Consider the following 27685-nt stretch of genomic DNA (forward strand, 5'->3'; position numbering starts at 1 on the left):
CCTTTGCTCCCGCTTCAGGACAGGTCTCTGGGCTTCGAGGTCTTAGGGCTCTGTGAAGGCCCCTATGTAGCAGCAAGGAGAATGTTTTGTATTTTGCCGATGAGATTTTTAGAGTCTTATTTTCCACTTTTCCACTGTACAAATGGGCCTCCAGACGACTGCAGCACCCACCACTGCCCGTAATAGGGTGACAAGAGGGATGACCGTTTCCTCTTTCTCCCTTCTGGTTGGTGGAGGCGCGGGGCTGGCGGACGGCATGCGCTTTCGTGAATTCAGGCCAAGTCTGTTATCGCAAACACGATTACAACTTGGGTCTTTGTGTAACAAAAGCCTTTCCAAGTGCCAGCTGTTGGCCTGCATTGCTCAGCGGTGTTTGCTGTAACCAGATTTGCACACTGAGAAAAAATCCAAAAGTCCTTGATGTTTGTTGAAACAATCTGGCCCAGGACCCACGTGCTGAGATCCCAGAGCTGTGTGGCATCCGAGCTTCTCCCGAGCCCCCACTGTCGCCCAGGGAGGACCCCCAGAGCTGTGTCCTGGAGGCAGAGCAGGCTGTGGGACGGGCTTCTGGGTGGGAAGGGCCATGTGGACGTGCCTTCTTGCTTGAGAGTCCCGACACCTCCGGGACGTGGGAGCTGGCCCTGGCTGGATTCAGGTACCTCTTTCCTCCCTAGAGAAAGGCCCTGTTGCTTGGTAATAGGTGCAGACCTGTCCCTAATTAATGCCTGTAGGCCTCTTGCGTGATGAATCCTGCCTTTCAGCCAAGACTCAAGGCCTCCTGTGAATACTGCCTCCCTGCAGTTTGAGCTTTTGTGGTGGGAGGCAGGAGCCACGGGGAGCGGGGGCAGGCCTCTTGTACGGGTCCCACAACCCCTGGCAGCGCTGATTTGATGCTCTTTGAGTTCAGAGCCAGGGCCAGACAGACCTGCTGTCCTGACTGCAAGCTGGTTCATTTAGAGGGGGGCGGACACAGCACCAGGCAGCAGATGCGCCGTGATCAGCCTTGCAGCTGGGCTGTGGGTTACCTGGGCTGGATGTCCGGGAAGAGGCAGATGGAGGTAAACGCCGGGACCCTGCAGTGACTGGGTGACCGCAGGCTGGAATCGATTTCTGCAGGCTGTGGCTGTCCAGGAAGGTTTTGAATGGGGCTAGTGGACAGAGTTTGCATCCAGAGGGGCAGTGCTTTGGAGGAGTGAGGGGCGCGGAAGTGTAGGGATGCCCAGGCTGCCCTCCCTCTGCCATGGGAAAGCTAGGCGGCTTAGATTTCTTCAGTGTCTTTGCCCGCTTCCCTGCCTGCACAGTGGGGTTAGAAACAGCTGTCTTCGAGGGTTGCCGGGGGACTCAGTGAGATGCAGCCCGTGGTGCTGAGCACAGGGCCGGCCACCTAGGGGTGTGGTGGGTGTCGCTGCTGGTGTCGCATCTGGGTGGGAAAAGGGGGCATTTGCAAAAGACAGTAGATTTGGATGCTTAAACATACAGGTCTGGGGATGGGAGGTCTCAGGCAAGAGCCTGTGTGATGCCACTGTGTGAATGAGGCTGGACAGCGCGGTCACCACTAATTATGGAAAGCACGGCAGACACCAGTGCCTGTAGGGCCCGCCTGGGGGTCGCTCTGAGCCCAACAGATACCCAGGCTCCTGGTGCAGCCATGGGACCCCTCTTTTCCTGCCTGGCTGACACTCTGGAGGCTGGAGTCATGTTGGCTGCAGGTTCCTCTTACTGGGAGGTTGTCCTGGTCTTCCCTGTCACCCTCTACCCCCACCCCCACCCCGGAGTGTCACAGATGGGTGGACCATATGCCCATCTGCAGGGCCAAGCGCTGACAGTGAGGTGAGCACTTGCTGGAGGACAGCAGGGGTGCTGGCAGCCTGCTTTTGGCTCTGCAGGCTGGCCTTTCCCTGAAAAGCGGTTGTGGCAGGGTGTGTGTCGCAGGGAGTGGTGTCCACTGCTCTGGACATTCTCTCCCAGCAGGCCTCTGCAAGGGCCCAGGTGAGTGTGGTGCAGAGCTGGGCAGGCAGCTGGAACAGTCTCATCTTGTCCAGTGGTAAGACCAAGGGCTGACGGGCCAAGGCTGCCTGCTGCTCGCCCAGCCTGTGGACCCATCCACTGAGCACCCCTACACCCCCACACTGGGCCCGGGGTGTCAGCAGGTGGAGGGGGGACTGGGTGCCTGGAAAAACAAACTTACCAGAGCCTGAGTCCCCAGGGGTCAGTATCAGGCAGTCACCACAGTGATACACAGTACATACACCACAGTACATACACCACAGTACATACACCACAGTGATACACAGTACATAGTGGCCACCCGGTCTCGTTGGCTGTCTTGGTGGTGGAGAGTGTACTTGGTGGCCACACACGACGGGCATCACCCAGGGAAATGCAGATATGCAGATTGTGCACTTGTCTGTAGGAGTCACAGGGACTTCTCAGCCTGGCGACGTGTGGCCTCTGCCTGCCTGTTGGGAGAGAGGTAGCTGTCCCCTGATATCCTGGTGCCAGGAGAGCAGAGCTAGGGTCTCCTCCTCCTTTCTTTGTTCTCTGATATCCTGGTGCCAGGAGAGCAGAACTAGGGTCTCCTCCTCTTTTCTCCACCTCCTATTTCTTGCATGCCCAGGCATCAGGGGAGGTCACATTCGGGGATGAGGCTTAGCCACCCGGTTCAGGGCCTCACTATTGCCAACTCTTCCCTTTGCCAGCCAGCCAAATGCCCCTCCCTCACCGTGCTGGGGATGGGGCTGGCCTGTTCCTCTGAAGTCTCCTTGGTGTATAGCCTAGGCTGGAGCCCCAGGCAGTTCCGCCACCCTCTCCTCCCCCTGCCTTTTTTTTTTTTGATTCGTCCCAGAAACCCAGCCAAAAACCAAGTTCCTGTGCTCTCCCTTGACAAAGCCACTGAGGAAAAATGGTCAAACACTGGCTTTCTTTCCAAAGCCCTCTTGGTTTTTCCCAAATTTGGAGGCTCTGAGTTGCTTATGAGACCAAAGGGTCCGGAACTCTCTGGAACACAGTCACAGAAGTGGGAGGATTTGTCATCTTGCCAGCCAAACAGACCCACCAGTTGGCCCCTAGACACCCCCAGGCGCCTGGGGGCATTTCTGGGCTCAGGCTGTTTAATTTGGTCTGCAGAGCCCCAAGGCTCCGTTTAGACTGGCCCAGCAGACGTTCTAGAGACTTCAAGTTTGTTGTCATTTTTAAAAGTCCTGCCAATGCCCAGAAACTTAGACAGAGGGACAAGAAGATGACCTCGATGTCAGCTGGGAGCATAAACAGCAAGACCCCCCACCCCCATGCCTGCCCCCATGCCCACCCCCATGCCCGCCCCCACTGCTCCTGTAGCTAGGTCTCCAGGGATTGCCTGTGGCCGTGGGGGAGGCTGGGAATGCGGGGCTCAGACTCTACTTGGCTTCTTGTATTTTTTTGTTTTTCGTTGTCCATCTTCTTTCTCTGAAATTTCTGAATCTCCCCCTACAGGCTTTGGCATTCCGTCTCCCCTGGCATCTCTGGGCCAACTGGGGAAACCATCATTCGTCCAATATCTGGAAAATCAAGGGGCCTGGCCTTAAACACATTGCAGTGCCCTCCTCCCCACATGGCATCGAATTTCCTGTGTCCTCAAAGCCAGGAGCCCGTGCCTTAGATGTGGGCGATGAAGCCTTGCAGACACTTGGAGTGGCTTTCCTGGGAGTCTCCTTGGCCTTCCCATCCACCTGCTTCCCCTCCCCTGCCCCAAACTCTGGCCACGGCCTCGGAGGGGTCTTCTGAGTGTAGGTTAGCCTCTGGGTGTAAAGTTGGGGGGCAGTTACCGCACATCCCCCTGTCTTCACGGGGTGCTCCCAGGGGCTCAGGTCTTGGGTGATGGTGGAAGGGTGGGGTGGGGAGTAGGGCATTATCTCGTGCCACCTAGGTATTATGTAGACTCTGGATGGGCAGTTCCCAGGAGCTGGCTTTTCCTTCTCACCCCCTCCACAGCACTGCCCCTCTGAGGGGCTGGAGCTCTCTGGAGCCCTTTGCAGCCTGTGGCAGGTCTTTTCTGATTCTGTGCCTGGTTTCGCAGCCTCCAACCCATAGCCAGTGGCATGAAGGGCGTTCCTGGCTGGCTCTACCTGTGGACCTTGTAGGCAGCAGTTCCCTGGGGCAGGGCCTGGGGACCTAGCACCTCCTTGTGGGACCCCTTGGGCATGAGGGAGGGAGCCACCTGGGCCCCAGACAGACCCCCTTCCTGTCTCCAGGAGGTTCAGGATGGACCTGTCTCATCTTTCTTTTTGGTGGGAAGAGAGCAGTCCCGGGCATGGGGAGTGTGGCCTGGACAGAGCCACCTAGCCTCTCCCCTCCCCCAGGCAGGGCCCTGGAAGATGGAGATGGTTCTGCTCCTGCTATGTCAGCAGCCAGCAGTCTGGTGGATTTCCATGCAGTCCAGGCAGGATCTCCTTCTGTCCCCACCCCCCACCCCATGTGCAGGAAGCTGGTTCCAAGCAGGGACCCTTGGCCCTGCTTTCCACGTGGGTGGGCAGTTTCCCTGCGAGGGGCAGGCCAGGCCCCTGCCCTATGTCCCCCAGAGACCGATGTTATCTACAGTAAGAGCATACAAGTCTTTCTGGCTCCAAACCAGGCCTGGAGGGGCGGCCTTCTCCTCTGTCCTCTGCCTCTTGCCTCCTGTTAAAGGTCAGGGAATGGAGTGCTCTGTACGTTTGCTGGGGTTGGGTTTTTTCCTTTGGTTTAAAATGAAGGGCTGGAATCCCTGGTGCGGACTGCACGGTGAGGGGTATTCCTTGGTGTCCACTTGCCGAGTGTTACTGCTGAATGCCCTGCCAGGCCAGGAGCGTCGTTGGGGGTGGGAGAAGCAGTTGGCTTATTTGTTTAGCCGTCCATGGGTACCCCAAGGGCCAGCTCTGTTTCAGGCACTGGGGGTCTAGGCATGGGCTCAGGAGAAGGGGTAGAACAGGAGGGCTTCCTGGAGGAAGGCTTCCTAGCCAGAGACTGGGGTAGGAATTTGCCAGGCAGATTTCCAGGCAGGTGATGCTGGCCAACTTCTCTTGCCATTTTTTTCTTTTCTTTTCTTTTCTTTTTTTCTTTTTTTGAGACAGAGTTTCGCTCTTGTTGCCCAGGCTGCAGTGCAGTGGCACGATCTTAGCTCACTGCATTCTCAGCCTCCTGGGTTCACGCAATTCTCCTGCCTCAGCCTGTGAGTAGCTGGGACTCCAGGCACCCACCACCACACCCAGCTAAGTTTTTGTATTTTTAGTAGAGACAGGGTTTCATCCTGTTGGCCAGGCTGGTCTCGAACTCCTGACCTCAGGTGGTCTGCCCACCTTGGCTTCTGAAAGTGCTGGGATTACAGGTGTGAGCCACTGCACCTGGCCTTCTCTTGCCATTTCTGCAGACTCATAGTTTGTGTGGAAGACTCTGTCTGCCTGGCACAGCTGCCCTCAGCACTCAGGTGGGAGGTAGGGGAAAGGGCTGTTGGTGCCAGCACAGGTCATGGCATGAGACAGGCTCTTCCAGCCAAGCGGGGTGCACTGCAACATTGGAGGGGCCCTGCTGTGCACAAGATCCAGACTCTGCATCCATCCTCCTCCCCAGGAGGCCTGGAGGGCTGGGAGGGACCTGGGCTGTGAAATAACCCGGGTGGGAGAGAGGCACTGTTGGAAGGGCAGAGGGGGCTGCAGGTTTGTAGCAGTGAGCTTTAAACCCTGGGCCTCCACCAGAAAACCTCAGAAAGGGATGCTTTGCTTTTTTTCTAGACTACAAAAGAAACCCTTGGCCGCCCGAGCCCCTTGGGGGCGGGTGGGGGAGGAGATCCTTCATTCGCACCTTTGCAGGCCCAGTGCTGTGCAGAGGAAGGAGGGTGGAAGCAAAGGCGGGGTCCCTCCCTAGCGCCCCTGCCCTGTCTGGTTGCTGCTCCCAGCCCCCTGCTCCTGGCCCGGAAACATGGAATCTTGGGACAGCTGGGGTAGGGGGCACAGAACGGAGACCCTGGTGAGGGAGGAACTCTTCCTCCAGCCCTGGCTGTGGCCAGAGCACGGCCAGGCTGGGAGGACCTCACTCAAATATTTACATCTCTCCCAATATTTAAATGATGAAGCAGGCTCCTGCACACAGCTGCCCTGGAGCCAGCTGTCGCCTGCCCTACCCTCCCTCTCTCCCTCCCTCCTTCTCTCCCTCCCTCCTTTTCTCCCTCCCTCCTTCCCTCCTTCTTGCATTCTTTGTCTCTGACCCAAGTCCAGGCCCTTCCAGCTGTTCCCTCGTTACCCACAGGCACCTCCTCTGAGCTTCTTCTTGTTATTTTTCATAACCATTTCCTTTAATTGAGCACCTCCTAGGTGCCAGGCCCTGGGCTGGTACTTTGTATACAAGGTCTCTTTTAATCCCCCCGAGAGCCCAACAAGGTAGATTGGGCTGCCGAGGCTCCAGCACTGGAAGGCCGGCCCGGGTCCTCCCAGTGCACACTGCATCCTTCCATCACTCCCCACTGCGGAGACCTGTTCCCTGGCCCCTGGCTGAGCCCAGTGGAAATCTCTGTCTACTAGTCCTTGGAGAGTGGGGATGGCTGGGGGTTCCGACCCTGGGGTTTGACGGGGGCTGCCTTTGCCCCACTTCAGCCTGGCTGCTCTTCCACTCAGTGTCCGTGTTTGCAAAACCAGAACAACAGTGTTACCTGGCAGGCTGGCTGGGAGGCGTGGGAGAGGGTGCACGGAGGGGCTGAGTGAGGTGTCAGCATCGTGGGGATCTCCAAGGGTAGCTTTCCCAGGCCCAGGGTGGAGTGTGAAGGAAGAGAGCGCGATGGTCCAGCGTGCTGGTTCACGTCTGGCCTTGCCCTTGCCCATATGGCAATGTAGGGGAGTCATCAGCCTCTCAGTGCCTCGGTTCCCCATCTGTGAAATGGGGACAAGAGTAAATCACTGACTTCAGGTATGGTAAGCACTCATACACATTGACTATTGCAGGATGAACACAGTAAACCCTTCTTAGGCTTCTACTACATGCCAGGCAGGGTGCCAGGCCCTAGTGGAGAGGGGACAATGATGGGCAAACTAGCTCCTGCCCTTGAGGGCTGTCGAGCCGGGAAGAAGGCGCCGGCTGCCCTGGCTGTGACCCGGAGCGGGGTGATTGGCAAAGAGGCTGGCGGGGGGCTGCTCCCTCTCCTGCCTGTGTTCCATGGCAGGGTGTTAAACTGGCTTTTATCATGGATTTCCAAGGCCCTGACTGTGGGACCTCAGGCAGGTTTTAGGACCTTGTGACCTTGTTCCCGCTCGTCATTCAGGCCTTTGTCCTCAGCAGTGCCCAGCACACAGCTACTTCTGCATGTCCTTCAGTGTGTGACCGACCCTAGAGCTGAGACTTGGCGGCTGAGGCTGGACATTGTCCTTAGATAACTCCCGGGGAGGTGGGGGCAGGGTGGGGCTATAAGCTGGCAACTCCAAGTCCCCAGCAGCCTCCAAATGGAGGCTTTCCTCTTGTAGGATTCTCAGGGGGAGGGAGGAGGGGATGGGGGAGATGAGGCTTGTGGGTCTTCAGGAGGACAGAGGTTCACACCTGCAGCTCCCCAGAAACACTTCGGGGTGCCCAGGCTCACCCAGCCTTCCTGAACCAGAACCACCAAGAGTTGGGGACCAGCAGAGTCCATTGTTTAGCAAGATCCAGAAATGATTCTCCTGAACAGTCCGAGCCGAGAGTGACATATCTGGAATCAGAACATTAGGACTACAGAGGAATCGAGAGAACGGGCCCAACATGTGTAGGGACCTCAGCCACATAGCGGCACAGGGAGAAAAGCACCCAACATTGTCACTGTATGAACCTGTTTTACACACACACACACACACACACACACACACACACACACACACACTCCCCAGTAAAGAGTGGAAAGACATTTGTCAGAATATTGATGGAGGTTACCTGGGTTGTGGGTTTATAGATTTTTCCCTTTGTTTTTCTGCATTTTGCAGATTTTCAGCTTTGTGCCTAAATTCCTTTTACAGTCAGGATAAAAGCAGTAGATGTTATTTTTAAAAGTTCATGGTGGCTCGTGCCCATAATCCCAACACTCTGGGAGGCTGAGGCAGGGAGGATTCCTTAAGCCCAGGAGTTTGAGACCAGCCTGGGCAATATAGGGAGACCCCCGCGCCCCCCCACCTTTTTTTTTTGACAGAGTTTCGCTGTGTCCCAGGCTGAAGTGCAGTGGCTTGTTCTTGGTTCCCTACAACCTCCTCCTCCCAGGTTCAAGTGATTCTCATGCCTCAGCCTCCTGAGTAGCTCGATTAGACACTTGTATTTGTAGGATTTGGGAATCCTACAAGAGGAAAGCCTCCATTTGGAGGCTGCTGGGGACTTGGAGTTGCCAGCCCACGGATTTTTTAGTAGAGACAGGGTTTCACCATGTTGCCAGGCTGGTCTCAAACTCCTGGCCTCGAGTGATCCACCCATCTCAGCCTCCCAAAGTGCCAAGATTATAGGCGTGAGCCACCACACCCGGCCACAGGAGACCCCCTCTTAAAACAAAAATAAAAATAAAAATAAATAAAAGTTCTCTGTCAAAAAGAAAAACACATCACCCAATCTGATCTCCCCCTGGGATTGGGAGATGAGGAAGCAGAGGCTGGAAAGTGTCACGTTCCCTGGTCGCTGGCAGTCAGGGCACCCGAGGCCCGGGCTGGTTCTCTCCTGCTCCAGGCCTGGGGTGTCAGGTGGGGCCTCTGCTTTGCACAAAGGTCCAGGTGCCTCTGCCAGCACTGCCTGCTTCTGCATTTTTGGCCACAAGGAATGTGGGCCAAAGGCAGGATGCTTGACCTCTGCCCAGGAGGGTGAAGCGGGCTGGTCCTCCTAGTTCCTGCTCCGAGGCCCCTGCGGCTGTGCCTTTGGAAATTGCTGGCCTGAGCTAGTGTGAGGAGCTGGGACAGACCTCATCGTGGCCCTCGTGGGGTCATTCCATGTCCGGGCTGGAAAGGATCTTTCGGTCCAGCCCTTCCTGTTCCTCACCAGGAAACTGAGACCAGAGAGGTCATCTGCCTGGCCCGGGGTGGGGTGTAGATGGCCCTTGTGACTCCTGCATGCCACGTCCAGACAGTCCCTCAACTGTGGGCTTCCCATACAAGCTGGGGACAACTTAGCCGAAACCTGCGATACAATCAAGAGAAGAATGACTCCTCCTGCAGCCCTGTGCCCCACAGGCTCTTCCTCCTGACCCCACCCCTCCTGCAGAGGGGCCTCATGCTGGTGGGTGGGTCCCTGTTGCTGCAATGGGCCCGGGCAGTTTCTGGGCAGTGGAGGCTTGGCTGTCTTCCTGTCCAATGTCTCCTGTAGCCCACGCTGTCCGGGAAGGGCTGGGAAACGCTCAGCCACTGGGGACTTCACAAGATGGGTATCCGGGAGATGCTGATTGGCAGGTCTGGCTCCCGTGGCCCGCAGGCAGGTCACAGGTCACAGTGCTGAGCTGGGCTGAGTTGGCAGCTCAGGGCAGTGGGGGTGGGGGCACCTTGCTCAGCCGTGGGCCTCTCTGGCACCAGGGTTTGGAGCTATTACTGTAACAACTCCTTCAGTTTTTCCTTCTCTCATAGGCCACCAGCAGAATTGAGGGGCCCTCTGTTGATGAGGTGTGGCCTGGGAGGGGGTAGTTGTCTGTCCAGCTGATCCTCGCGGACAGGTGACCACAGGCTCCCTGCCCCGGGGGGTTGGGGGAAAGATCCGGGAGGCCTCTCTGGCTTCCCTACTTGGAAGGAAAGAACGGGCAAAGGGGAGACACTTTACGGGGACACATTTCAGCCAGTTAACCTCTGGCCATGCTGGGGGCACAGTGCCTGCCCTGCCCACCAAAGGGGTCAGTTCTCTCCAGGATTTTAGCTTCAGCCTTCAGTGCAGGGCAGATGAGCACTCGGAGGCCCAGAGCACTCATATCATGAGAGAGAAGAATAAATTGCCCACCACCTGGAAGCTGTGACTGCACGGGCACTGAAGAAGGTTAAACAGAAGAGCGAGACACACCTGAAAGTGTGACCTGAAAGTCCTGGGGTCGGTGTGGTTAGCCCAGATAGCTGGGGAGCTTCGGGTACCAGGCTTTGGAGGGGAGGAAGACCCCCGTGACAGTTTGCTGGGGCCGCTGGAACAAAGCCGCACGAACTTTGGGGGCTTAAAATGGTTCTGGAGACCGGAAGTCCAAAATCAAGGTGTCGGCCAGGCTGATCCTTTGGGGGCTCTGAGGGAGGCTCCGGCCCAGGCCTGTCTCCCAGCTTCTGGTGGCTCCCGGGCGCCTCTAGGCATGTAGATGCATCATGCCACTCCCTGCTGTGTCTTCATGTGGCGTTTTCTGTGTCTCTGTGTCTTGTGAGGACGCTTGTCATTGCATTTCAAGCCCACCCTAAATCCAGGATACTCTCATCTTGAGATCCTTTATTGCATCTGCAGAGACCCTGTTCCAGCTCCTGTCACATTCACAGGTCTGAGGGCTAGGGCTCTGGCATGTCTTCTGGGGGTCACTATTCAGTCCACTGCAGCAGCTGATCTTAGGCGAAGCAGAATGTTCTAGGCTTGGGGTGAGTGGAGGGAGCAGGCGGAGCAGGAGACCAGGTTCGAAGAGACCGCGGATCTCTTCTGTCTGATGAGGGCATGATAAGGTTCTTATCTCGGGCCCTCTGAATGGCGGCCGCCTCTGAGGAGACCCTTTCCCCTGGACCTGCCCCTCCAGAAACCTCCGCTTAGGTCCAGGTCCCACGGTGGATGGTAAGAGGCGGCTCTCTCTGCCACTCTTGATGGGTGAGTGTGTGAACAGGGTTGGGAGCGGGACACTTGTCATTTCTGTGGACAGATTCCAGAGGCTCCTGCATTTGCTGCTGGGGAGGGTGCCTGATCTAGCCTGACCCCCCGACCCCCCACCTCCCCCTTCCCACCCCCCACCTCCCCCTTCCCACCCCCCTTCACCAACCCTATTCCCAGAGCTTCACTTCTCCAAAGGCAGGTGCCGTTCCCTGGACTTCTCAGCAGCTACCCCCTACCCCAGACCCCTCTCTTGTTGGCCCCTCTGGTCTCAGTGCCCGCTCCTCCCTGGGCTACCGGCCCCTCCTCCGTCGCGAGTCTTCTGGGCTGAAGTGTGGGGCCCCCCGGCTGTGTCTGGCTCTCGGGGTATACCAGGGGTCCCCCCAGGGGCCCGCCCTGCCCGCTAGGTTTCCAGGGAGCTTTTCAAGTTCTTAGTTGGGCTTGATTGAGTTTCCCAGGTGCGTTGTCTCAGAGCAGGAGGGGCCCCGGCCGAGTCCGAGAGTCCCCTCAGTCACACCCTGGGCTGTTTGGAGCAGCCGGCAGCCCGTCTTCTGGTGGCCCTGCCTCTCTGTGGTTACCCCTTGTGGAATCTTCTGCGTCCAGTTGCGGCCTCTCCTACACAGCAGACCCACCACCCCCTCTTATCTGTGATTCTTCTTTGTCAACCTCTTCATGTCTTTGAGGATGGAGACCAGGTCTCCCTCACCCTGGAGTTCAGCAGAACCTAAACCGGGCGGATCCGTGTAGGTTCACATGGGGGCTCTGTGACCACTGTGGCTCTGCCCTCACCTCCAGCCCCACTTGATGTGCTTTGGGTCATGTCATTCAGTGCTGGTCCCCCACACCTCTCCCCTGGCTCTGCAGGCCTGGGAAGCAGCTGGCTCCTGGGTGCAGCTATGAACAGAGCCTGAACTCTGCTCCCTGGGGTCACCATCCCCTGTAATTAGGCTGCAGCTCATATTGGCTAGGGCAGAGGCCATCTGCTGCCCGCCTTGGGGCCACAACACAGAGAGCCCCGTGATTAATGGAGGCTCCACCTGGGCCAAGTGGCCCCTGGTGTTAGGCTTTTTCTTTTTTCTTTTTCTTTTTTTTTTTTCCCCATTTTTTAAGTGCTTGTAACATTTCCCCTCATCGACAATGAGATGAGGAGGGAGGGAGGGGTGGCTTATCTGCCCAGGCAGATCAGGAATGGTCACCACCTGTGTGTGCAGTGACAGGTCTGGGAACAGACAAGGGAGAGCTTGTCCGGGAGGCTGGACCCTCACACCGATGCTGCCTGTGCCTGGCAGCTCAGTCCCGGGCTTCGGAACAGACTCTGACCAACGGGCTCCTCAGGGTCTCCAGGCCCGGGTCCTGGTCCCCGGCAGAGCTTCCCGTCCGTGGAAAGGATCACAGGACAGCCTTGCTGGCTCCTTGTGGGGAGCTGGGATGTGTTTCTAAGAGCAGCATGCGTGAAGCCCGGGGTTTGGGCAAAGGAGTGTTTGGGGAAGTGTCTGCTGTTGTTGGAGGGTGGGGAGTAGAGGGGAAGGAGGGGCAAGTGGTGGGCTGAGGAGGTGGCTGGCCACCCTTTGGTGGGGACGAGGGGCTATGGACAGACCTGGAGCCAGCATCACGTGTCTCTGTCTCCAGAGTCGAGGACGAGAGCTGCCAGAGAGGCCCTGGCGGGGTGTCTGGGGGCACCTAAAGGACGTGGGTGGATTAAAGCTGAGGAAAGCCTCATTTTGGGGGACTCCGTACTTAACCTTTGAGGCCCTCAGAGCTGCAGCCTGTGGTTTTTCAAAGTCAGTCACTTCCCAGGGCCTCCCTCCTGCCTTCAGCGACTGCCATTTATCTGGGAGTCTTTGACCCAAGGAGACCTGAAAGGTCATCTGGTCCCTCTCCTACCCCCAGGCAGGCCACACCTAGACCCTCCCACACAGATCCGTCCTCACACTTCTGCTGCCTTCCACGAGGGAGGGAGGGAGGGTGGGCGGCCCTCTCACCCAGGCCCTGGTGGCCCCACCCCAGCCAGGAAATTCTTCCTCTTTATCTGCCTCACATCTCTTCCCCTGCGGCTTCCGCCCATTTCCCCTCAATCTGCTCCTAGTGGAGCAGCCAGCAGCTGGTTTAAAACCCGGGGGTGGGGGGTGGGGGGAGCGCTAGACCAGTGCATCACGTCTGAGTGTGTGCCAGATGCGCTCCCATTCCCATAACTGATTTAGTAAAGAAAAAAGGAAGTCCAGCAACTTAGCGCGACTTTAAAGTCTGCCTGGAATGACCCTGTGGCTGCCGGAACCAGGGGCACACGGTAGATGGGGGGAGCAGGCACAGAGAGGCCTTCGTCCCAGATCAGTCGCTGTGGCCCTCTTGGAGGCTAGGCTGTCTTTCAAGAACAGGACCCAAGGCCCTGCGAGTGGTGGCCTCCTCTGGAGCCTTTACTGTGGTCCTGGTTCTGCTCTGCATAAAGAGAGATGGCTTGAAGCAGAAGCTGCTATGTGGCTGTCCCAGGTGCCTGGCACAGCTACGAGGTGGCTCCCTGACTCTGGGTGTGGTTACTCCAAGACCCTTCTCTGGTGGGGCACAATTCTGGCCCCAGGTAGGGCGACCGTAGCGGACACTTGGGAGTGAAAGGGACCCTTGAATGACTACGGTGGGACAACAGATGTGAGCTGGGATTGTCCCGGGAAGGCTGGATGTATGGGCCCCTTGGGCCAGAGGAGACACAGCAGAAAGCTCTGTGGCCGATGGGACCCAGCAGGAGAAGGGCCGGCCGAGGCTGGGGCAACACGCTTGCCTGCTGTGAAGGGCCTGTGTGAGCTGATGGCTGACGGTGGGGCGAGGCTGCCTCCTGCCAGGCTAGACCAGCTCCAGGCCACCCTTATCCCCTTTCCAGAACCAGTGAATCCGTGGCTAGAAGGGGCTTCAGAATTGACAGGACACTCAGGGAGTCGAACGGAATGGCGGGAGTGGCCGCAGCAGGCTCAAGGCCTCCTCCGCTTTGTTTTCTGTGTTCTGTTCCTGGCGTCTATATCCTGGGGTTGCTGTGACAGATGCCACAACCTGGGAGCTTACAAACATAGCTTCCGGCGGCTCCTGGAGATTCCCGGCGTTTCTTGGCCTGCAGACGTATCACCACCATCTCTGATCTCTGGCCCCCATCTCCACGTGACTTTCTCCCCCTGCCTGTGTGTCTTTCTCCTTTTCTGTCTTTTATGAAGGTGCTCACCATTGGATTTAGGGCCCACTGAATTCAGAATGATCTCACCTTGAGATCCTTACCTTAATTGCATCTGCAAAGATCCGTTTTCCAAATGAGATCATGTTCGCAGGTTCCAGGAGTTAGGACTTCAGACATATCGTTTTGGGGGACACTGTTGAAACCACTACGTTTAGTAAACTCAGAGTTGGTGCCAGTGTCCCCTGCGGACACCATAGCAGATTCTGGAAGCTACTTGTAAAGGAATCCGTAGGACTTCTTTTCCTTTCTGGCTGTGTAGCTGGGCTCGGGAAAGCTGCTGGTTCAAGCTGGGGCTGGTTCAGCTGGTGCTGGCTTGCCAGGTTGCTCGAGAGCTTTATCCAGGGAGAAATTAACATCACAAAATTGGGGGATAAGAGAAGGTTTGGAATCCCAAGGGCTGACTGTTGAGGTCGGCTGCCCACCCCTTTGTGTTCCATCTTAGGGGGACCCAGGGCTGCCAGGGCTCCGTTTTGGGAAGGAATACTGTGGGCCGCTGTGCCCCATAGGCAGGGTGGAGGGTCCCCTTGCAGCCAGCAAGCTGCTCTTCCTGTAGCGTGCAGAGGGAAGGAGGAGGCTTGTTTATTTCTCTTGGCCTCAGCCGAAAATCCAACCACAGGCTCTGGCACGAGGCAGACCTGCTCATTCTCACATCATCATTGCGGAGTGAGCCAGGCCTCCTGGGTGGGGCTATGATGAGCAGGAAGGACCCCCGGAGTGCCTGGGACTTCTCGGGCCCAGGGTTGCCAGAGGCAGAGAGAAAGAAGCCTCCTCCTAACCCTTGAGCAAAGATAGTCATCAGAATCCGTCAGATGGGGCAGGGTGACCTCATGGTCACCCTGAGTGGCCTCCTGTGGCTCTTCCCTGGGTGCCGATCCCCCTGGTGCATTTGAAGTTTGCAGGGATGCTGTTGACGCTTCCTGCACCTCCATCCAGGGCTTGGTGGAAATGGTTCTTTTCCTCCTTGTCCAGAGGCACCGGTCAGGCCCTTGGTAAGATTGCAATCTTACAGGGTGTTGAAATGTAGGCCTGCATCCAACTGGAGAGTCAGGGAGCAGGGGCTGTGGGGATGATGCCCCCAAGTCCCAGACCTCAGTCGACAGGCCACGTGTGCAGATAAGCCTGGGCAGTCGGTAACCCTTGGCCACCAAGCTGGCCTCCTGCAGACTGGGCCGGCCCTGGAGGCGGGTCTTAGCTGCTAGCCCGTGGCCCAGCCAGGCCTGGCCTTGGGAAGGCAGAGGGGAAGGGGACTGGGAAAGGGACCGAGCTGGAGGTGGCGGCACCCCAGTTCTTCTCTCCTAGACCCTCGGCAGGTTTGAACTATCTGGGTGCGGCTCTCTGAGGAGGGAGCGCCTCCGCCTTGATGTGGACTCTACCTTCTGTTCACATTGTCCCTGTCCCTAAACAAACGTGGCTCTCTGTGGGGAACCGGGGGGCCGCCCTCCCCGACACTGCTGTTTCCTGGCTTCCCTTTGCAGGCTCTGCTCAGCTTCACTGCACCTATTTTTAAGCCCTTCCTTTTGGACTGTTTTGCTTCCTGAGAACACTCCCCTCCCCATCACCCCAACTGTGTCCTCCTCCCTGTCCGGAGCCTGCTCCACCTGCCCCAGGAGCCACCTCCCTCCTCCACCAAGCAGCCCAGGCCAGGGGTGGGGCTAATTTGTGTCCCTCCAGAAGCAGGTCCTGAGACAGGGATTTCAGTGGGAGGGGACACCAGGGGATCCCCGAGTGTGGGAATGGGTCAGGCAGGGAATCCAGCCAATAAAGGGTGCCTCATCAGCTCATTGTGACCACAGGTGGCTGCCCAGCCCCCATACCGCACAGCAGAGGGAGACTGCAGACCGTGCCCCCAGCCTTGGCCCACCTGGGGTTGGGGAAGGGAGCTGGGGTTTTTATACTTCAGTTCTTGGCCAAGGACTGCACTGTTCACTCCTTCCAGCCTTCTGAGGGCATAGGCACTAGGAAGGGCTCTGGGCGGAGACACAGAAATAGGCCATGTGAAGTCAGTGGGTGTGATTGGTGGCAGGCCAGGACAGCCTCGGCCACCAGCAAGGTGACCACACATGTCAACATGCACAACCCCCACACCCAGGAGATGGTAATTACACCAGCAACAGTCATTCTTGCCGCGTGCCGTTTCTGCACCCAGGACATCTTAATTAATTAATTAATTAATTTATTTGAGACAGTTTCGCTCTTGTTGCCCCAGATAGAGGGCAATGGCGCGATCTCGGGTCACCACAGCCTCCGCCTCCCGGGTTCAAGCGATTCTCCTGCCTCAGCCTCCGGAGTATCTGGGATTACAGGCATGCACCACCACGCCTGGCTATTTTTGTGTTTTTAGTAGAGATGGGGTTTCTCCACGTTGGTCAGGCTGGTCTCGAGCTCCTGACCTCAGGTGATCCGCCCACCTCGGCCTCCCAAAGTGTTAGAATTACAGGCAAGAGCCACCGCGCCCGGCCTCAGGGGCACCTTATTACCCTGTCACCTCCTACAGGAGGTGACACTGAGGACCCTGAGGCTCAGGGTAGACTGTGATTATGTCACTCTCCTGTTTGGGTCTCCTGCTCTGAGCCCTGAAATAAAGAGCACAGTCCCTGTGCAGGTCCATACATCCTGTCTCCAGCCCTGGGGTGGTCCTTAAGCTCCTCGAAGGCACACCAGGCCTTTGGCCCTCATCTCCCAAGTCCTGGATAAATAGGAGGCAAAGGAGCCTTCACAACTGGACTCCGCTCTGCCAGCGCCAAGGCCCTGCCCGACTACCCACCCCACCCTGCACACATCAGGGACCTGTGCCAAGGTCCAGCATCACAGGAGAGTGAAGACAAGGAGCATGCCCACGGCGTACATGCTGCTGGACTCACTCTGTAGATCTTAAGCGTTATGGGGCGTTACCTGCCAGGGGAGGTTTTCCTGTGTCTTTCCTGCAGGCTCAGGGTAGCGTACAGGGCGGTGCCTCCCTGCTCCCTGGCACTATCTGTCTGGGTTCCCTCAGCCCTGACCCTGCTTCCCAGGTAGCCAGTGTTTCTTCAGGGACGGAACCTGCTGCTGCTCAGAGGAGACCCAGTTTGACCAGGGCTAGCATTCCTGGAACCTGAGCTCAGAATTCTACCCTGCCCTGGGCAGAGGCCACATTGCTCCCTCCTATGAGAGCTTAGCTGCACATGAGTTTGTTCTGACCTTAGGCTCTGGCATTTCTTTGCATGACATTTGTCCCAGGCTGGAGCAGGGCCCTGTGGCTCGCTTGGTATCCCCTCCCCAGACTGAGTCCTGATATGTGCACCAGGAAGTGCTTGATCTGGTTTCGGGAGCTGGGAGCGGTTTGCCAGGCAGCCTGCGGTCAGAGCACGGGCCTTAACAATGGTCCCTTGTGCGGCACATTCCTCTCTAAACAGGCCCAGATCCAGGCTGCTCCTGCTTCGACCCCCGCATGGGCCTGGAGGGGAAAGTTTGCATCTGGAGGATGGCCCACTGTGGCCTCTTTTTGTGTCGCAGCTGAGACCATAGGTGCTTGAGGATAGGAGAAGCCCTATGCCCTTCATGGGCCGTGAGATGTGTTTCCAGAGGTGGGGATGGGGATGGGCCAGCGTGCAGTTATCCACATCCTCCAGTTTGTTGGCACCAAAGTCTGTGTGTGTGTGTGTGTTTTTTTTTTTTTTTTTTGAATTTTGTTTTTCCAAGATGGAGTCTTGCCATGTTGTCCGGGCTGGTCTTGAACTCCTGGCTCAAGCGATCCTCCTGCCTCGGGTTCCCAAAGTGCTGGGATTACAGGTGTGAGCCACCGTGCCCAGCCAGTACCAAGGTGTGTTTTTAAAGAACAATATCGATGGTTTTATTCCCTGAAAATGCTAAGTGATCCCCATGTAGTAGAAGCATCTCAGAAGGCAGGAAATTGTAATGAACAACACCCACCACCATTCATTCCGTCCAGAGATTGTTATTTTCTGCGCGGGTGCGAGTGCGTGTGTGCGTGCAAACTGCACATGTGTGTATGAAATGGAATTAGGATCTTCGTATACATCTTGTATCCTGCTATTTTTACTTAATATTCTCAGCATTTCTCATCTTCAAAAATGTGATTTTGATGACGGTGCAGGCCTTTGACATATGGGTTTAGAAAATCTGCGGAAACCCGGATTGTTTCCAGGGTTTGTGAGTTTAATGCTGATGCAAGTGTCCTCGTACATAAATCTTTCTGTACTTCTGATTATTTCCTTGGGATAAATTCCCAGAAGCGGGCCCAAGCACACGAATGGTCTTCAGGCTTTTGGAGCAAATTGAGATCGGTGGGGAGTGGAGAAGGGACCAAGGGAGGCTTTTGGGAGCCTGTGAGGTTGGAGTCTGCCTTTAGGGGACTTGAATTCACAGATGAAGGAGACGGCTGGCAAAGGTGGGAACCTCCTGCCCTGTGGTGGGGGTGACACTGTTTTACCTTCCAGTGGCAGCATGGGGACCCTCCCAACGTGACCTGGCCCCGCATCTTTCTGACACTGTGCACGGTCCACAGTTGTGATGCTCAGCAGGGAGCCTCTTCTGTGTCCTTCGGTTGCATTAACTCCTTGCGGACAGAGAAGGAAGCCGTCCGGTGCGCCTGCCTACCACATGGGTCCTTTGAATGTGCCCAGTCAGGCCTGCGGATCTGTGCAGTCACATAGGGGTCTAAAATCTGCAAAAGGACAAGCTCACAAACACTCTTACTTCTGTAGGTTAATGGGGATACCCCTTGACTGCCTCTCCCTCCATAGGGAAGATGGAGACAAGTAAAGTGACAAGGACCTGCCCCAGGGTGGGTTATGCCGGTTTCCCCGTGAGGGTGGTGGCAAGGGGCTTCCCAGGAGGTCTGCACGTTGGGAAGAGAGGGGCGACTGTGTGTGAGTGCAGGACCCAGGGCGTAGTTTTAGGACTCTGATGGGGGAGGAGATTCTGGGGGACCCTGTTCTGCCAGCCTGGTGACAGGCATCTCCTAATGTTTCCCGGCTGGGTACAACTCACAGCGTCCTCCGTGGGGAGGCGTTTGCCCATGAGGCATCCCTGGCAGGGATGGTCTTGTTTCATCGCCAAATATCCCAGCAATGAAACAAGAATCTAGAGTGATGTGATTCCTCCGATGACTTCTCCAACCATCTGGGGTTTTTGTGCAACTCCAAGAAGGGGGAAGGAGGCAGCTCTCACTCCTCTGGGCTCCTGATACGGCAGCTCTGGAGTGGCCACGTGTCCGTTGGCCCACAGTGGGCCGTTTGTCAAGTGTGTTTGTGGTGGAGTTGGGGCTGGGCTGGAGAGTGAGTGACCACACCAGCGATACTGACCCTAGGCCACTGTGCAGCCCAGGGGTTTCATCTTCCCAAGGGTCTCGTTGTGAGTGTCCTGGCGCTGCTGGAACATATTGCTGGAAACCAAGTGGCCCAACAACAAAGATTGATTCGTTCGTGGTTCTGGAGGCCAGAAGTTTGAAATCAAGGTATTGGCAGGACCACACTCCCTCCGACAGCTTGAGGGGAGGACCCCTCCTTGCCTCCTCCAGCTTCTGTTGGCCCAGGCACTCCTTGGCTCCGACAGCATCTCTGCAGTGTCTGCTCTGTCATCACCTAGCCCTCTCCGCCGTGTCTCTTTGTGTCCCGAGTCCCCCTCTGCCTTTCTCCTATAAGGACACCGAGCACTGGATTTAGAGCCCATCCAAAATCCAGGATAGTCTCATCCCGGGATCCCTAGTCACATCTGCAAAGACCTTTTTTCCAAATAAGGTCACATTCGTGGGTTCTTGGGGTTAGGTCTTGGACATGTCTTTTTGGGGGTCACTAGTCAACCCTTTACAAAACCTCAGATGAAAGTGAATCTTCGCAGGCTGAAATGGGGGTGAAGGTCTAGTGTGTCCCTTCTCCTTGGGAGCTCCCTCAGGGCTTGTGCCTATCCTGTGATCCAGCCTTTTTTTTTTTTTTTTTGAGATGAAGTCTTGCTTTGTCGCCCAGGCTGGAGTACTGTGGCGCGATCTGGACTCACTGCAACCTCCGCCTCCCGAGTTTAAGTGATTCTCCTGCCTCAGCCTTCCAAGGAGCTGGGATTACAGGCACCCACCCCCATGGCTGGCTAATTTTTTTGTATTTTTAGTAGAGACAGGGTTTTACCATGTTGGCCAGGCTGGTCTCGAACTCCTGACCTCAGGTGATCCGCCTGTCTTGGCCTCCCAAACTGCTGGGATTACAGGCGTGATCCACCACGCCCGGCCTTTAGTAGGTTTTGGTTGTCTTTTTTTTTTTTTTTTTTTTTTTGAGACAGGGTCTCACTCTGTCATCCAGGCTGGAGCGCAGTGGTGTGATCATGGCTCACTGCAGCCTTGACCTCCTGGCCTCAAGTGATCCTCTCACCTCAGCCTCTCGAGTAGGTGGGATTACAGGCATATGCCACCACCCTGGCTAATTTTTATATTATTTAGTGGAGTCGGGGTTTTGCCATGTTGCCCAGGTTGGTTTTGAACTCCTGGGCTCAACAGTCCACCCACCTTGGCCTCCCAAAGTGTTGGGGTTACAGGTGTGAACCACCACGCCTTGGCCTAGTAGGTTTTCTAGAAGCACCTGAGGCCTTGTGAAAGCATGGTGTCATGGAGTAGAGGACATTCAACTCTGTTCCCAGGGAGCCCAAACACACTCCCTGCAGCCAATCTCAACAGTCATGACATGGCCAGGATGATGTGGGGAGGGGGTGGTGTGAACTGTGTGGGAGGCCAGACCCCCTGGGAAGGGGGCTGGAGTGGGCTTGGCTTTGAGGAGGATTCACAAGAAGAGGAGGAGGAGGCGGTGGCATGCTCGTTTGGGGGCATGGCCTGAGCCAGGGTGGGCACCTCTTCGTTTAGGTGTCACCTTCTTGACATTCCAGCCGGGACATGGTTTCCTTGGGGAAGATGGACACCTCCAGAATGGGACATCTTCTGTTCTCACTGTTCTCCCAGCACACAGTTGTATTCTCTCGCAGTTCTGGAGGCTGCGAGATCTCCTGGCTGTTATCTAGAACAAACCCACCTTTGAGCAGCGCCGCCCTGATGGTGGGGTGGTCCCTGCGGGGGGAACAGCCCCTGCTCTCTCAGAGCTTACTTAGAGCTAGTGGGCATGGGGGTGGTGCTAGATGGAACACCCAGATAGATCATAGAGCTGGACAGTAAGCACAGAGGCCAGCCAGTGGGGACGGAGGGACCCATCCATGAAAAGACACCAAGCATTGAAAGAGATGAGAGGACGGCTGGGGACTGGCACACATGTACATTTTGCGCAGATGGCCAAGGTGGTGAGGCGCCAGCCACGCAGACAACTGGAGGAAGGAGGAGTGCCTTGGGGGAGGGGCTGGCTCTGGTTCTAGAATGATCCGCTTGTGCGTGTTGGTCTGGCTGGAATAAATCACTGCATCCACACTGTAGACTCAATTGTAAGCTCACACCAGGGAGGGCTTTGCTTTGGTGCAGGGTCCTGAATCATGAGTCAGCCACTGGGGGGTGTCTCCAAGGGGACTCCCCAAGGAGGGGATTCAACGGATCTCCCAGGGAAGGTCGTTTGTTTTCTTGGGTTGGACCTGGGACAAGGCCTTCTCTTGTCTAGTTTCTGTTCTCCAACTTGGCCACACGGAAGGATGTTGAGGACACCTGGAAGCCGGCCTCTGCTCTACAACGCCCATAAGACAGCGGCACACCATGTGGGGACAGTTTGTACAGTGCTCAGGAGGCAGGGGGCAGATCAGAGGACCGTGGGAGGCCCTGGGAACCACACGAGGACCCAGGCATTAAGCTTTGCACTTTCTGGCATCAGCCCATTGTACAGTCTGGCTCTGTGTCTACCCCATGCCTCACTTTCCCCATCTGTATGGGGGGTAATAATATCCTTTACAGCCCAGGTTTAAGCGGGTGTAGATGTAATGAGCTAGGTAAGCCCATCTTGTGACATTCAGTTCTGGGCATTGAACTCTGGGCTTTCTGGCTGGTAGAAGTGGACATTCAATCTTCCCTTGGAGCCCTGGGGCTTCTGCAGAATCTGAACAGAGCCAGCAGTTTGCATGCAGTGGCAGAGGGGCGGAGTGGCACCGTGGTGGGAGCCCATACCTGGCACACCCCTGATCCTGGGGCTCAGGATCCTGCTGCCCTGCAGCCATGCGATCAGTCAGAGGTCATGGCTGGACCCACAAGCGAATACAGCCTGTGGATTTGATTTTGTTTGGCCCTGTGGTGTTTTATTTTATTTTTAGTTTTAGTTTTTGGAGACAGAGTCTCGCTCTCTCACTCAGGCCGAGTGCAGTGACATGATCTCAGCTTTGCAACCTCTGCCTCCTGGGTTCAAGCGATTCTCCTGCCCCAGCCTCCCGAGCAGCTGGGACTATAGGTGAGCGTCGCTGTGCCCAGTTAATTTTTTATTTTTAGTAAAGTGGGGTTTCACCATGTCAGCCAGGCTGCTTGGTGTTTTAAAAAGGGCTTGTTTTGTTTTATGCCAGCGTTTAAGGATCAGGAGATATCATATAAAGATCCAGATTTCTACTCTCTTGAGAATTGAACAGCTCTGGCCACGCCAGGCCCATATCCTCTAGGGCAGTGATGGAGCTGAGACAGGGCCTGGGACAACTGAGAGTTCCCTGGAGTCCACGCGGCTCCTTGCCCAGCTTCTGGTGGAGGCTGAGCTTAGTGACCCAGGATTTTGTCTGTGTCCACCAAGAAGGAGAGGTGCCCATGGCTTAGAGAGGGCGCCCACAGGAGTGCCTTGCCCAGGAAGCTGGCAGCTGAAGCAGCCAGGATTAGGGGGTTGGGCTTCCTCTTCCCCTCCCCAGTGCCAGAGTGCATTTGGAGGAAGAGAGACAGGTGAGGGGAAGGCACTGAAATGGTCCTGGAGAGCTATTGTTGGGGGCTGGGGACCAGCTGTCATCCCTTTTCCTGTGGGCAGGGGAGGCAGTGGTGGGATCCCATGAGACCCGGACTCTGGCCTGGTGAGGCAGGGAGCGCCTGGGGAAGGCACTGTGGGTCTCCAGGGGGGCTTTGCTGGGGGAGCTGTGCTGGGAGCCTGGCCTAGGGAAGGAGCTGGTGAATGTGCCTGCCATGTGGGCCCCTCCCTGCTCTGGCCCTAATAACCAGGAGCAGCTGGCTCTCATTTGGAGTGCGGTTGTGGGGACTGTGGAGGTGGCAACTTCCCAGGTACCATCCCCACTGCCTCCGAGGGAGCAGACCCTGGTGCCTCCAAGAGGCAGGATGGCTGCAGGGTGGGAGCTGGGTGGTTGGCATCACTGCATGGGTTTGAAGTATTGGATGGGAAGATGCAGGAGAGGCTGATGACTGAGAAAGTTGGTTCCTGTGGACTAAGCTGGGGGAGCCGGACAACCAAGTGGTTAGAACCTTGGGCTCTGGTATCAGCCTGATGTACAGTCTGGCTTTGGTCTACCCCATGCCTCACTTTCCCCATCTGTACTGGGGGTATTGGTATTTTTTACGTTCCAGGGTTGAGCGGCTGTAGATGTGATGAGCAAGCGCGGTAAGCCCGGCGCCTCGCCGGCACTGAAAGCTCCAGTGTTCGCTCTTGGTGTCCTTGATGGGGTTTTCTCCTCACTGTGGTTCTGATTGGTTACAGTTGTGGTCACTTATTGTTGGAGGTGTGTCCCCCACTGTGGCTGGTGGTAGAGGTGTTTGCTGCTGGTGTCTGGGTGTGTGCCTTGGCTGGAGGTGAGGAGGGATAAAAACAGCTGCGACAAGAAGGAAATCAAGGCCGGGCGTGGTGGCTCACGCCTGTAATCCCAGCACTTTGGGAGGCTGAGGTGGGTGGATCACTTGAGGTCAGGAGGCTGAGACCAGACTGACCAACATGGTGAAACCCCGTCTCTACTAAAAATACAAAAATTAGCCAGGCATGGCGGCCCATGCCTATAATCCCAGCTACTGGGGAGGCTGAGGTAGGAGAATTGCTTGAACCCAGGAGGTGCCATTGCACTCCAGCCAGGGCAACCGATCAAGACTCCATCTCAAAAAAAAAAAAAAAAAAAAAAGAAGGAAATAAAAGTCTTCTCTGGAACTAGAACGTTCCTGTGTAGGCGTAGCTGGAGGGGGAGGCTATGTGGTTTGCACCGTGGCCATGGTCAGACACGATGGGCAGCGTCTTCCTGCTCCAGCCTGCATCTCTGCCCCAGAACTCATGACAGGTCTCCTAGGATGGGGCTGTCCCTTTCGCTTGCTGTGGGTGTCTTAGGATGAGGCTGTCCCTTCTGCTTGCTGAGACGTGAAGGACAGGAAGAGCCCCGGGGCCCTCAGCGCAGCATTGCCTGCCTTCCTCTGCTGCTCCTTAGCAGGAAACATGCCGGAGTGTTCCCGAGCCGTCCACTCACCAATTGTACTCCCTCTCTTTATTTTTCAGCCTTGAAGAGATCTTTTGAGGTCGAGGAGGTTGAGACACCCAACTCCACCCCACCCCGGAGGGTCCAGACTCCCCTACTCCGAGCCACTGTGGCCAGCTCCACCCAGAAATTCCAGGACCTGGGCGTGAAGAACTCAGAGCCCTCAGCCCGCCATGTGGACTCCCTAAGCCAGCGCTCCCCCAAGGCATCCCTGCGGAGGGTGGAGCTCTCGGGCCCCAAGGCGGCCGAGCCGGTGTCCCGGCGCACCGAGCTGTCCATTGACATCTCATCCAAGCAGGTGGAGAACGCCGGGGCCATCGGGCCGTCCCGATTTGGGCTCAAGAGGGCTGAGGTGTTGGGCCACAAGACGCCAGAGCCAGCTCCTCGGAGGACGGAGATCACCCTCGTCAAACCCCAGGAGTCAGCCCACCGGAGGATGGAGCCCCCCGCCTCCAAGATCCCCGAGGTGCCCACTGCCCCTGCCATCGACGCAGCCCCCAAGAGGGTGGAGATCCAGATGCCCAAGCCTGCTGAGGCGCTCGCCGCCCCCAGCCCAGCCCAGACCCTGGAGAATTCAGAGCCCGCCCCCGTGTCTCAGTTGCAGAGCAGGCTGGAGCCCAAGCCCCAGGCGCCTGTGGCTGAGGCTGCACCCCGGAGCCAGGAGGGTGAGTCGCAGAGCACTGGGTCTTGGATGCGGTGGTGATGGGGACCTGGTTGCTGGCTTTGCCACAGAATCTTGGAGGAAGAAGCTGGATATGGGTGGGGGATGCTACCCTGGAGACCCAGAAAGAATGGAATGCATGGGGGTGGGAGTCTGCAAGCTCAGGAGAGGTGGCTGTGGCTCTCTCTGCCTGATGGGAACATGCCAGGATGCTCCAAGTGAGACTTGAGTGAGAGTTTGGAAAGATTCTCTGGGTTTCAAGAGCCTCCTTTATTGGTCACCATGGGCCTTGGTAGGACCTCTGTCTGCTGTGTGTCCCTGGAGGGCCTGGGAGACTTGGAGAATGAGGAGCCATGCAGGAACCAGGGCAGGCTCATGCAGGGGTGTGGGACAGGGTGGGGTTGAGACCCCTGGAAGGGCTGTCACATTCCGGTGACTCCTGCTTGAGGAATTGCAGGCTGCCTGGATGTGCCCAGCAGAGTCCGAGGGCTTGGGGAAGGGAGGAGGGACGTATGCCTCCCGAGGCTTGCATCGGAGCTCATGACCTGCTCCTCCTCCCCCAGGAGGGATGGTTGTGGCAGAGGGAGGGGAACATGAGGGGCACCTTAATCTGCAGGATAAAACACTCAGGGCACTGGGAAGGGGTTCCTGGACCAGGGGACTCTGTGATACCTGCACACAGTTTTATTTGGGGGTGCCCTTCTGGTGAGAGGAGAGAGGCCACGGGGCTCCAGCAGTGTCCTGGGAGGGCTCAAGCCCAGAGCTGTGCTGACGTGGAGCTTACGGGCAGGGGATTGGTGCCAGTCCTGTGGGACGCAGGGCCTGTTCGGAACTGCCAGGCTGTGGGACATAGTTGGCTCTCTTCTCAGAAGTGTGCCCCCTGGCCCCAGCAGGGATCGTGGCTCCATGGGGCTATGTTAAGGTGCCAGCTGGGTCAGAAGCCCCTCTAGAGCCGGGTCCGATTCTGGGCACAGGATCCGAACTCAGTATACTATGTTCAGTAAGCCTTCTTAGGGTTGGACAAACAGTACAGTCTGGGTTTTTGATTTACCTTTTTCTTCTTATTTCTAATTGTGGTGAAATACACAACATACAATGTGCAATTTTAGCCACTTTGCAGTATACGTTTCGTGGCATTCAGCACATTCACAGTGTTTTGCAGTTGCCACCGCTGTCCATCTCCGGGACCCTTTTCATCCTCCCAGAATGAACTCTGTCCCCGTTAGACAAGCTCACCATGCCCCTCCCCCAGCTGCTGGCAGCTACCATTCTATTTTCTGTCTTTATTATGAACTTACTTGACCACTCTAGGAACCTTGTGTGAGTGGAAAAATACAATAATGGCCCATTTTGTGTCTGGCTCATTTCACTCAGCATGACGTCCTGAAGGTTCATCCGTCATGCTGTAGTATGGGGCAGAATTTCCTTCCTTTTAAAGGCTGAATAATATTCTGTTGTGTGATGCACCTGTGTTGAATAGCTGTTCCTCCATCGGTGGACCCTTGTGTTGCTTCCACATCTCTCTAAGTCCCTACTTTCCATCTTCTTTGACTTTTTTGACACAGGGTCTTTCTCTGTCCTCCAGGCTGGAGTGCAGTGGTGTGATCACTGCTCACTGCAACCTCTGCCTCCTGGGCTCAAGTGATCCCCCAACCTCAGCTTCCCAAGTACCTAGGACCACAGGTTGCACGCCACCATGCCTGGCTAAATTTTAAAATTTTTTGTAGAGACAGGTTCTCACTAAGTTGCCCAGGCTGGTCTCAAACTCCTGGGTTCAAATGAGCCTCCTGCCTCGGCCTCCCAAAGTGCTGGGATTATAGGCATGAGCCATCCAACCTCTATTTGGTTTTTCTTTTTGAATGAGAGTTCTCAAGTGGTCAGTGGGCTTGGGGGCTGGGAGGACGTGGGGCCTGGAGAGGGTGTGGGTCGGGGGGAGACCAGTGCTCCTCATGCTTTCACGGGCATGTGGAGTGCACATTCGTCTCAGCAGGTCTGAGGCCTGGGACTCTGCATTTCCTACAGAGGGGGTGTCAGAACACACTGAGTAGCCAGAGGCTAGCGGGCCTTGGAACGTCCTTTCCAGCCCTCAGTGTGCGAATCCGTGTTCCCTCCCCCATCTCTCTTAAGCTTGACTCTGCAGAGCCACCCTGCCCCAGCCGCCCAGACTCAGTGACAGTGGCTGTCAGTGGCATGGTGTCAGGCCAAAGGGATGGGCAGTTTGCAGAGTGGCAGGAGGCTGTTTCCTCCCCAGCCTTCTGTTGGTGCAGGACCTTTGTTTGACGTGCCGGATACACCCACCTCCTGGGTTGATGTGTTCACACTCAGCTGAGTCAAACAGGATGTGGCTGGGGAGGCGGTTGTCACTGGGCCGTCTAAATCTTGGTGACGGCTGGTGCTGGATGCACAGAGACATGGTCCTGGCTCTGGGGAACGGGTGGGGGGATGTCCATGGGGATGTACAAGAACATCCTCCTCCAGGGGCAGACACAGCTCAGCCCCTAAATTGTGCCAGAGACTGCACTGGGAGCCAGACCCAGGGACACATCCTGCAGGCTCTGCTTTCTGGAGCTCACCGAGCCATGAGCAGGATGGCTGGGATACAAGGAGTGCCCAGGGAGCTTCCCCAGCAGTGGAAGTGCAATGTCATCAGGCCAGGAAGGGGAGAGAAAGGCAGGCCACGTGGAGGCAGCAGCGTTCAGAGCTGGCAGGAGCCTGGT

General features: G+C 56.5%; 1 protein-coding gene and 1 long non-coding RNA gene across 22 annotated transcripts in view; both read left to right on the plus strand.

The window, feature by feature from the left end:
• SEPTIN9 (septin 9) overlaps positions 1-27685 on the plus strand; it is a 215606-nt gene that overhangs the window by 92320 nt on the left and 95601 nt on the right. For 20 of the 21 annotated variants that reach the window (XR_013407346.1, XR_013407347.1, XR_013407348.1 and 17 more), the window contains one exon: positions 24328-24972. Coding sequence is in view for 12 of the 21 variants with exons in the window: in XM_015120462.3 (XP_014975948.3) it covers positions 24328-24972 (645 nt within the window). In the remaining 9 variants the exon portion in view is untranslated. Of the gene's footprint in view, positions 1-405; positions 656-24327; positions 24973-27685 lie in introns of those variants that run through there. The other variant, XM_077973013.1, reaches the window with a different exon arrangement.
• Positions 5843-8547, plus strand: LOC144335993 (uncharacterized). The gene is made up of 2 exons (XR_013407365.1): positions 5843-8029; positions 8433-8547. It is a non-coding gene; the product is annotated as an uncharacterized LOC144335993 (long non-coding RNA).

The sequence above is a fragment of the Macaca mulatta genome, chromosome 16 (genome assembly GCF_049350105.2).
Source record: "Macaca mulatta isolate MMU2019108-1 chromosome 16, T2T-MMU8v2.0, whole genome shotgun sequence".
Taxonomy (NCBI): domain Eukaryota; kingdom Metazoa; phylum Chordata; class Mammalia; order Primates; family Cercopithecidae; genus Macaca; species Macaca mulatta.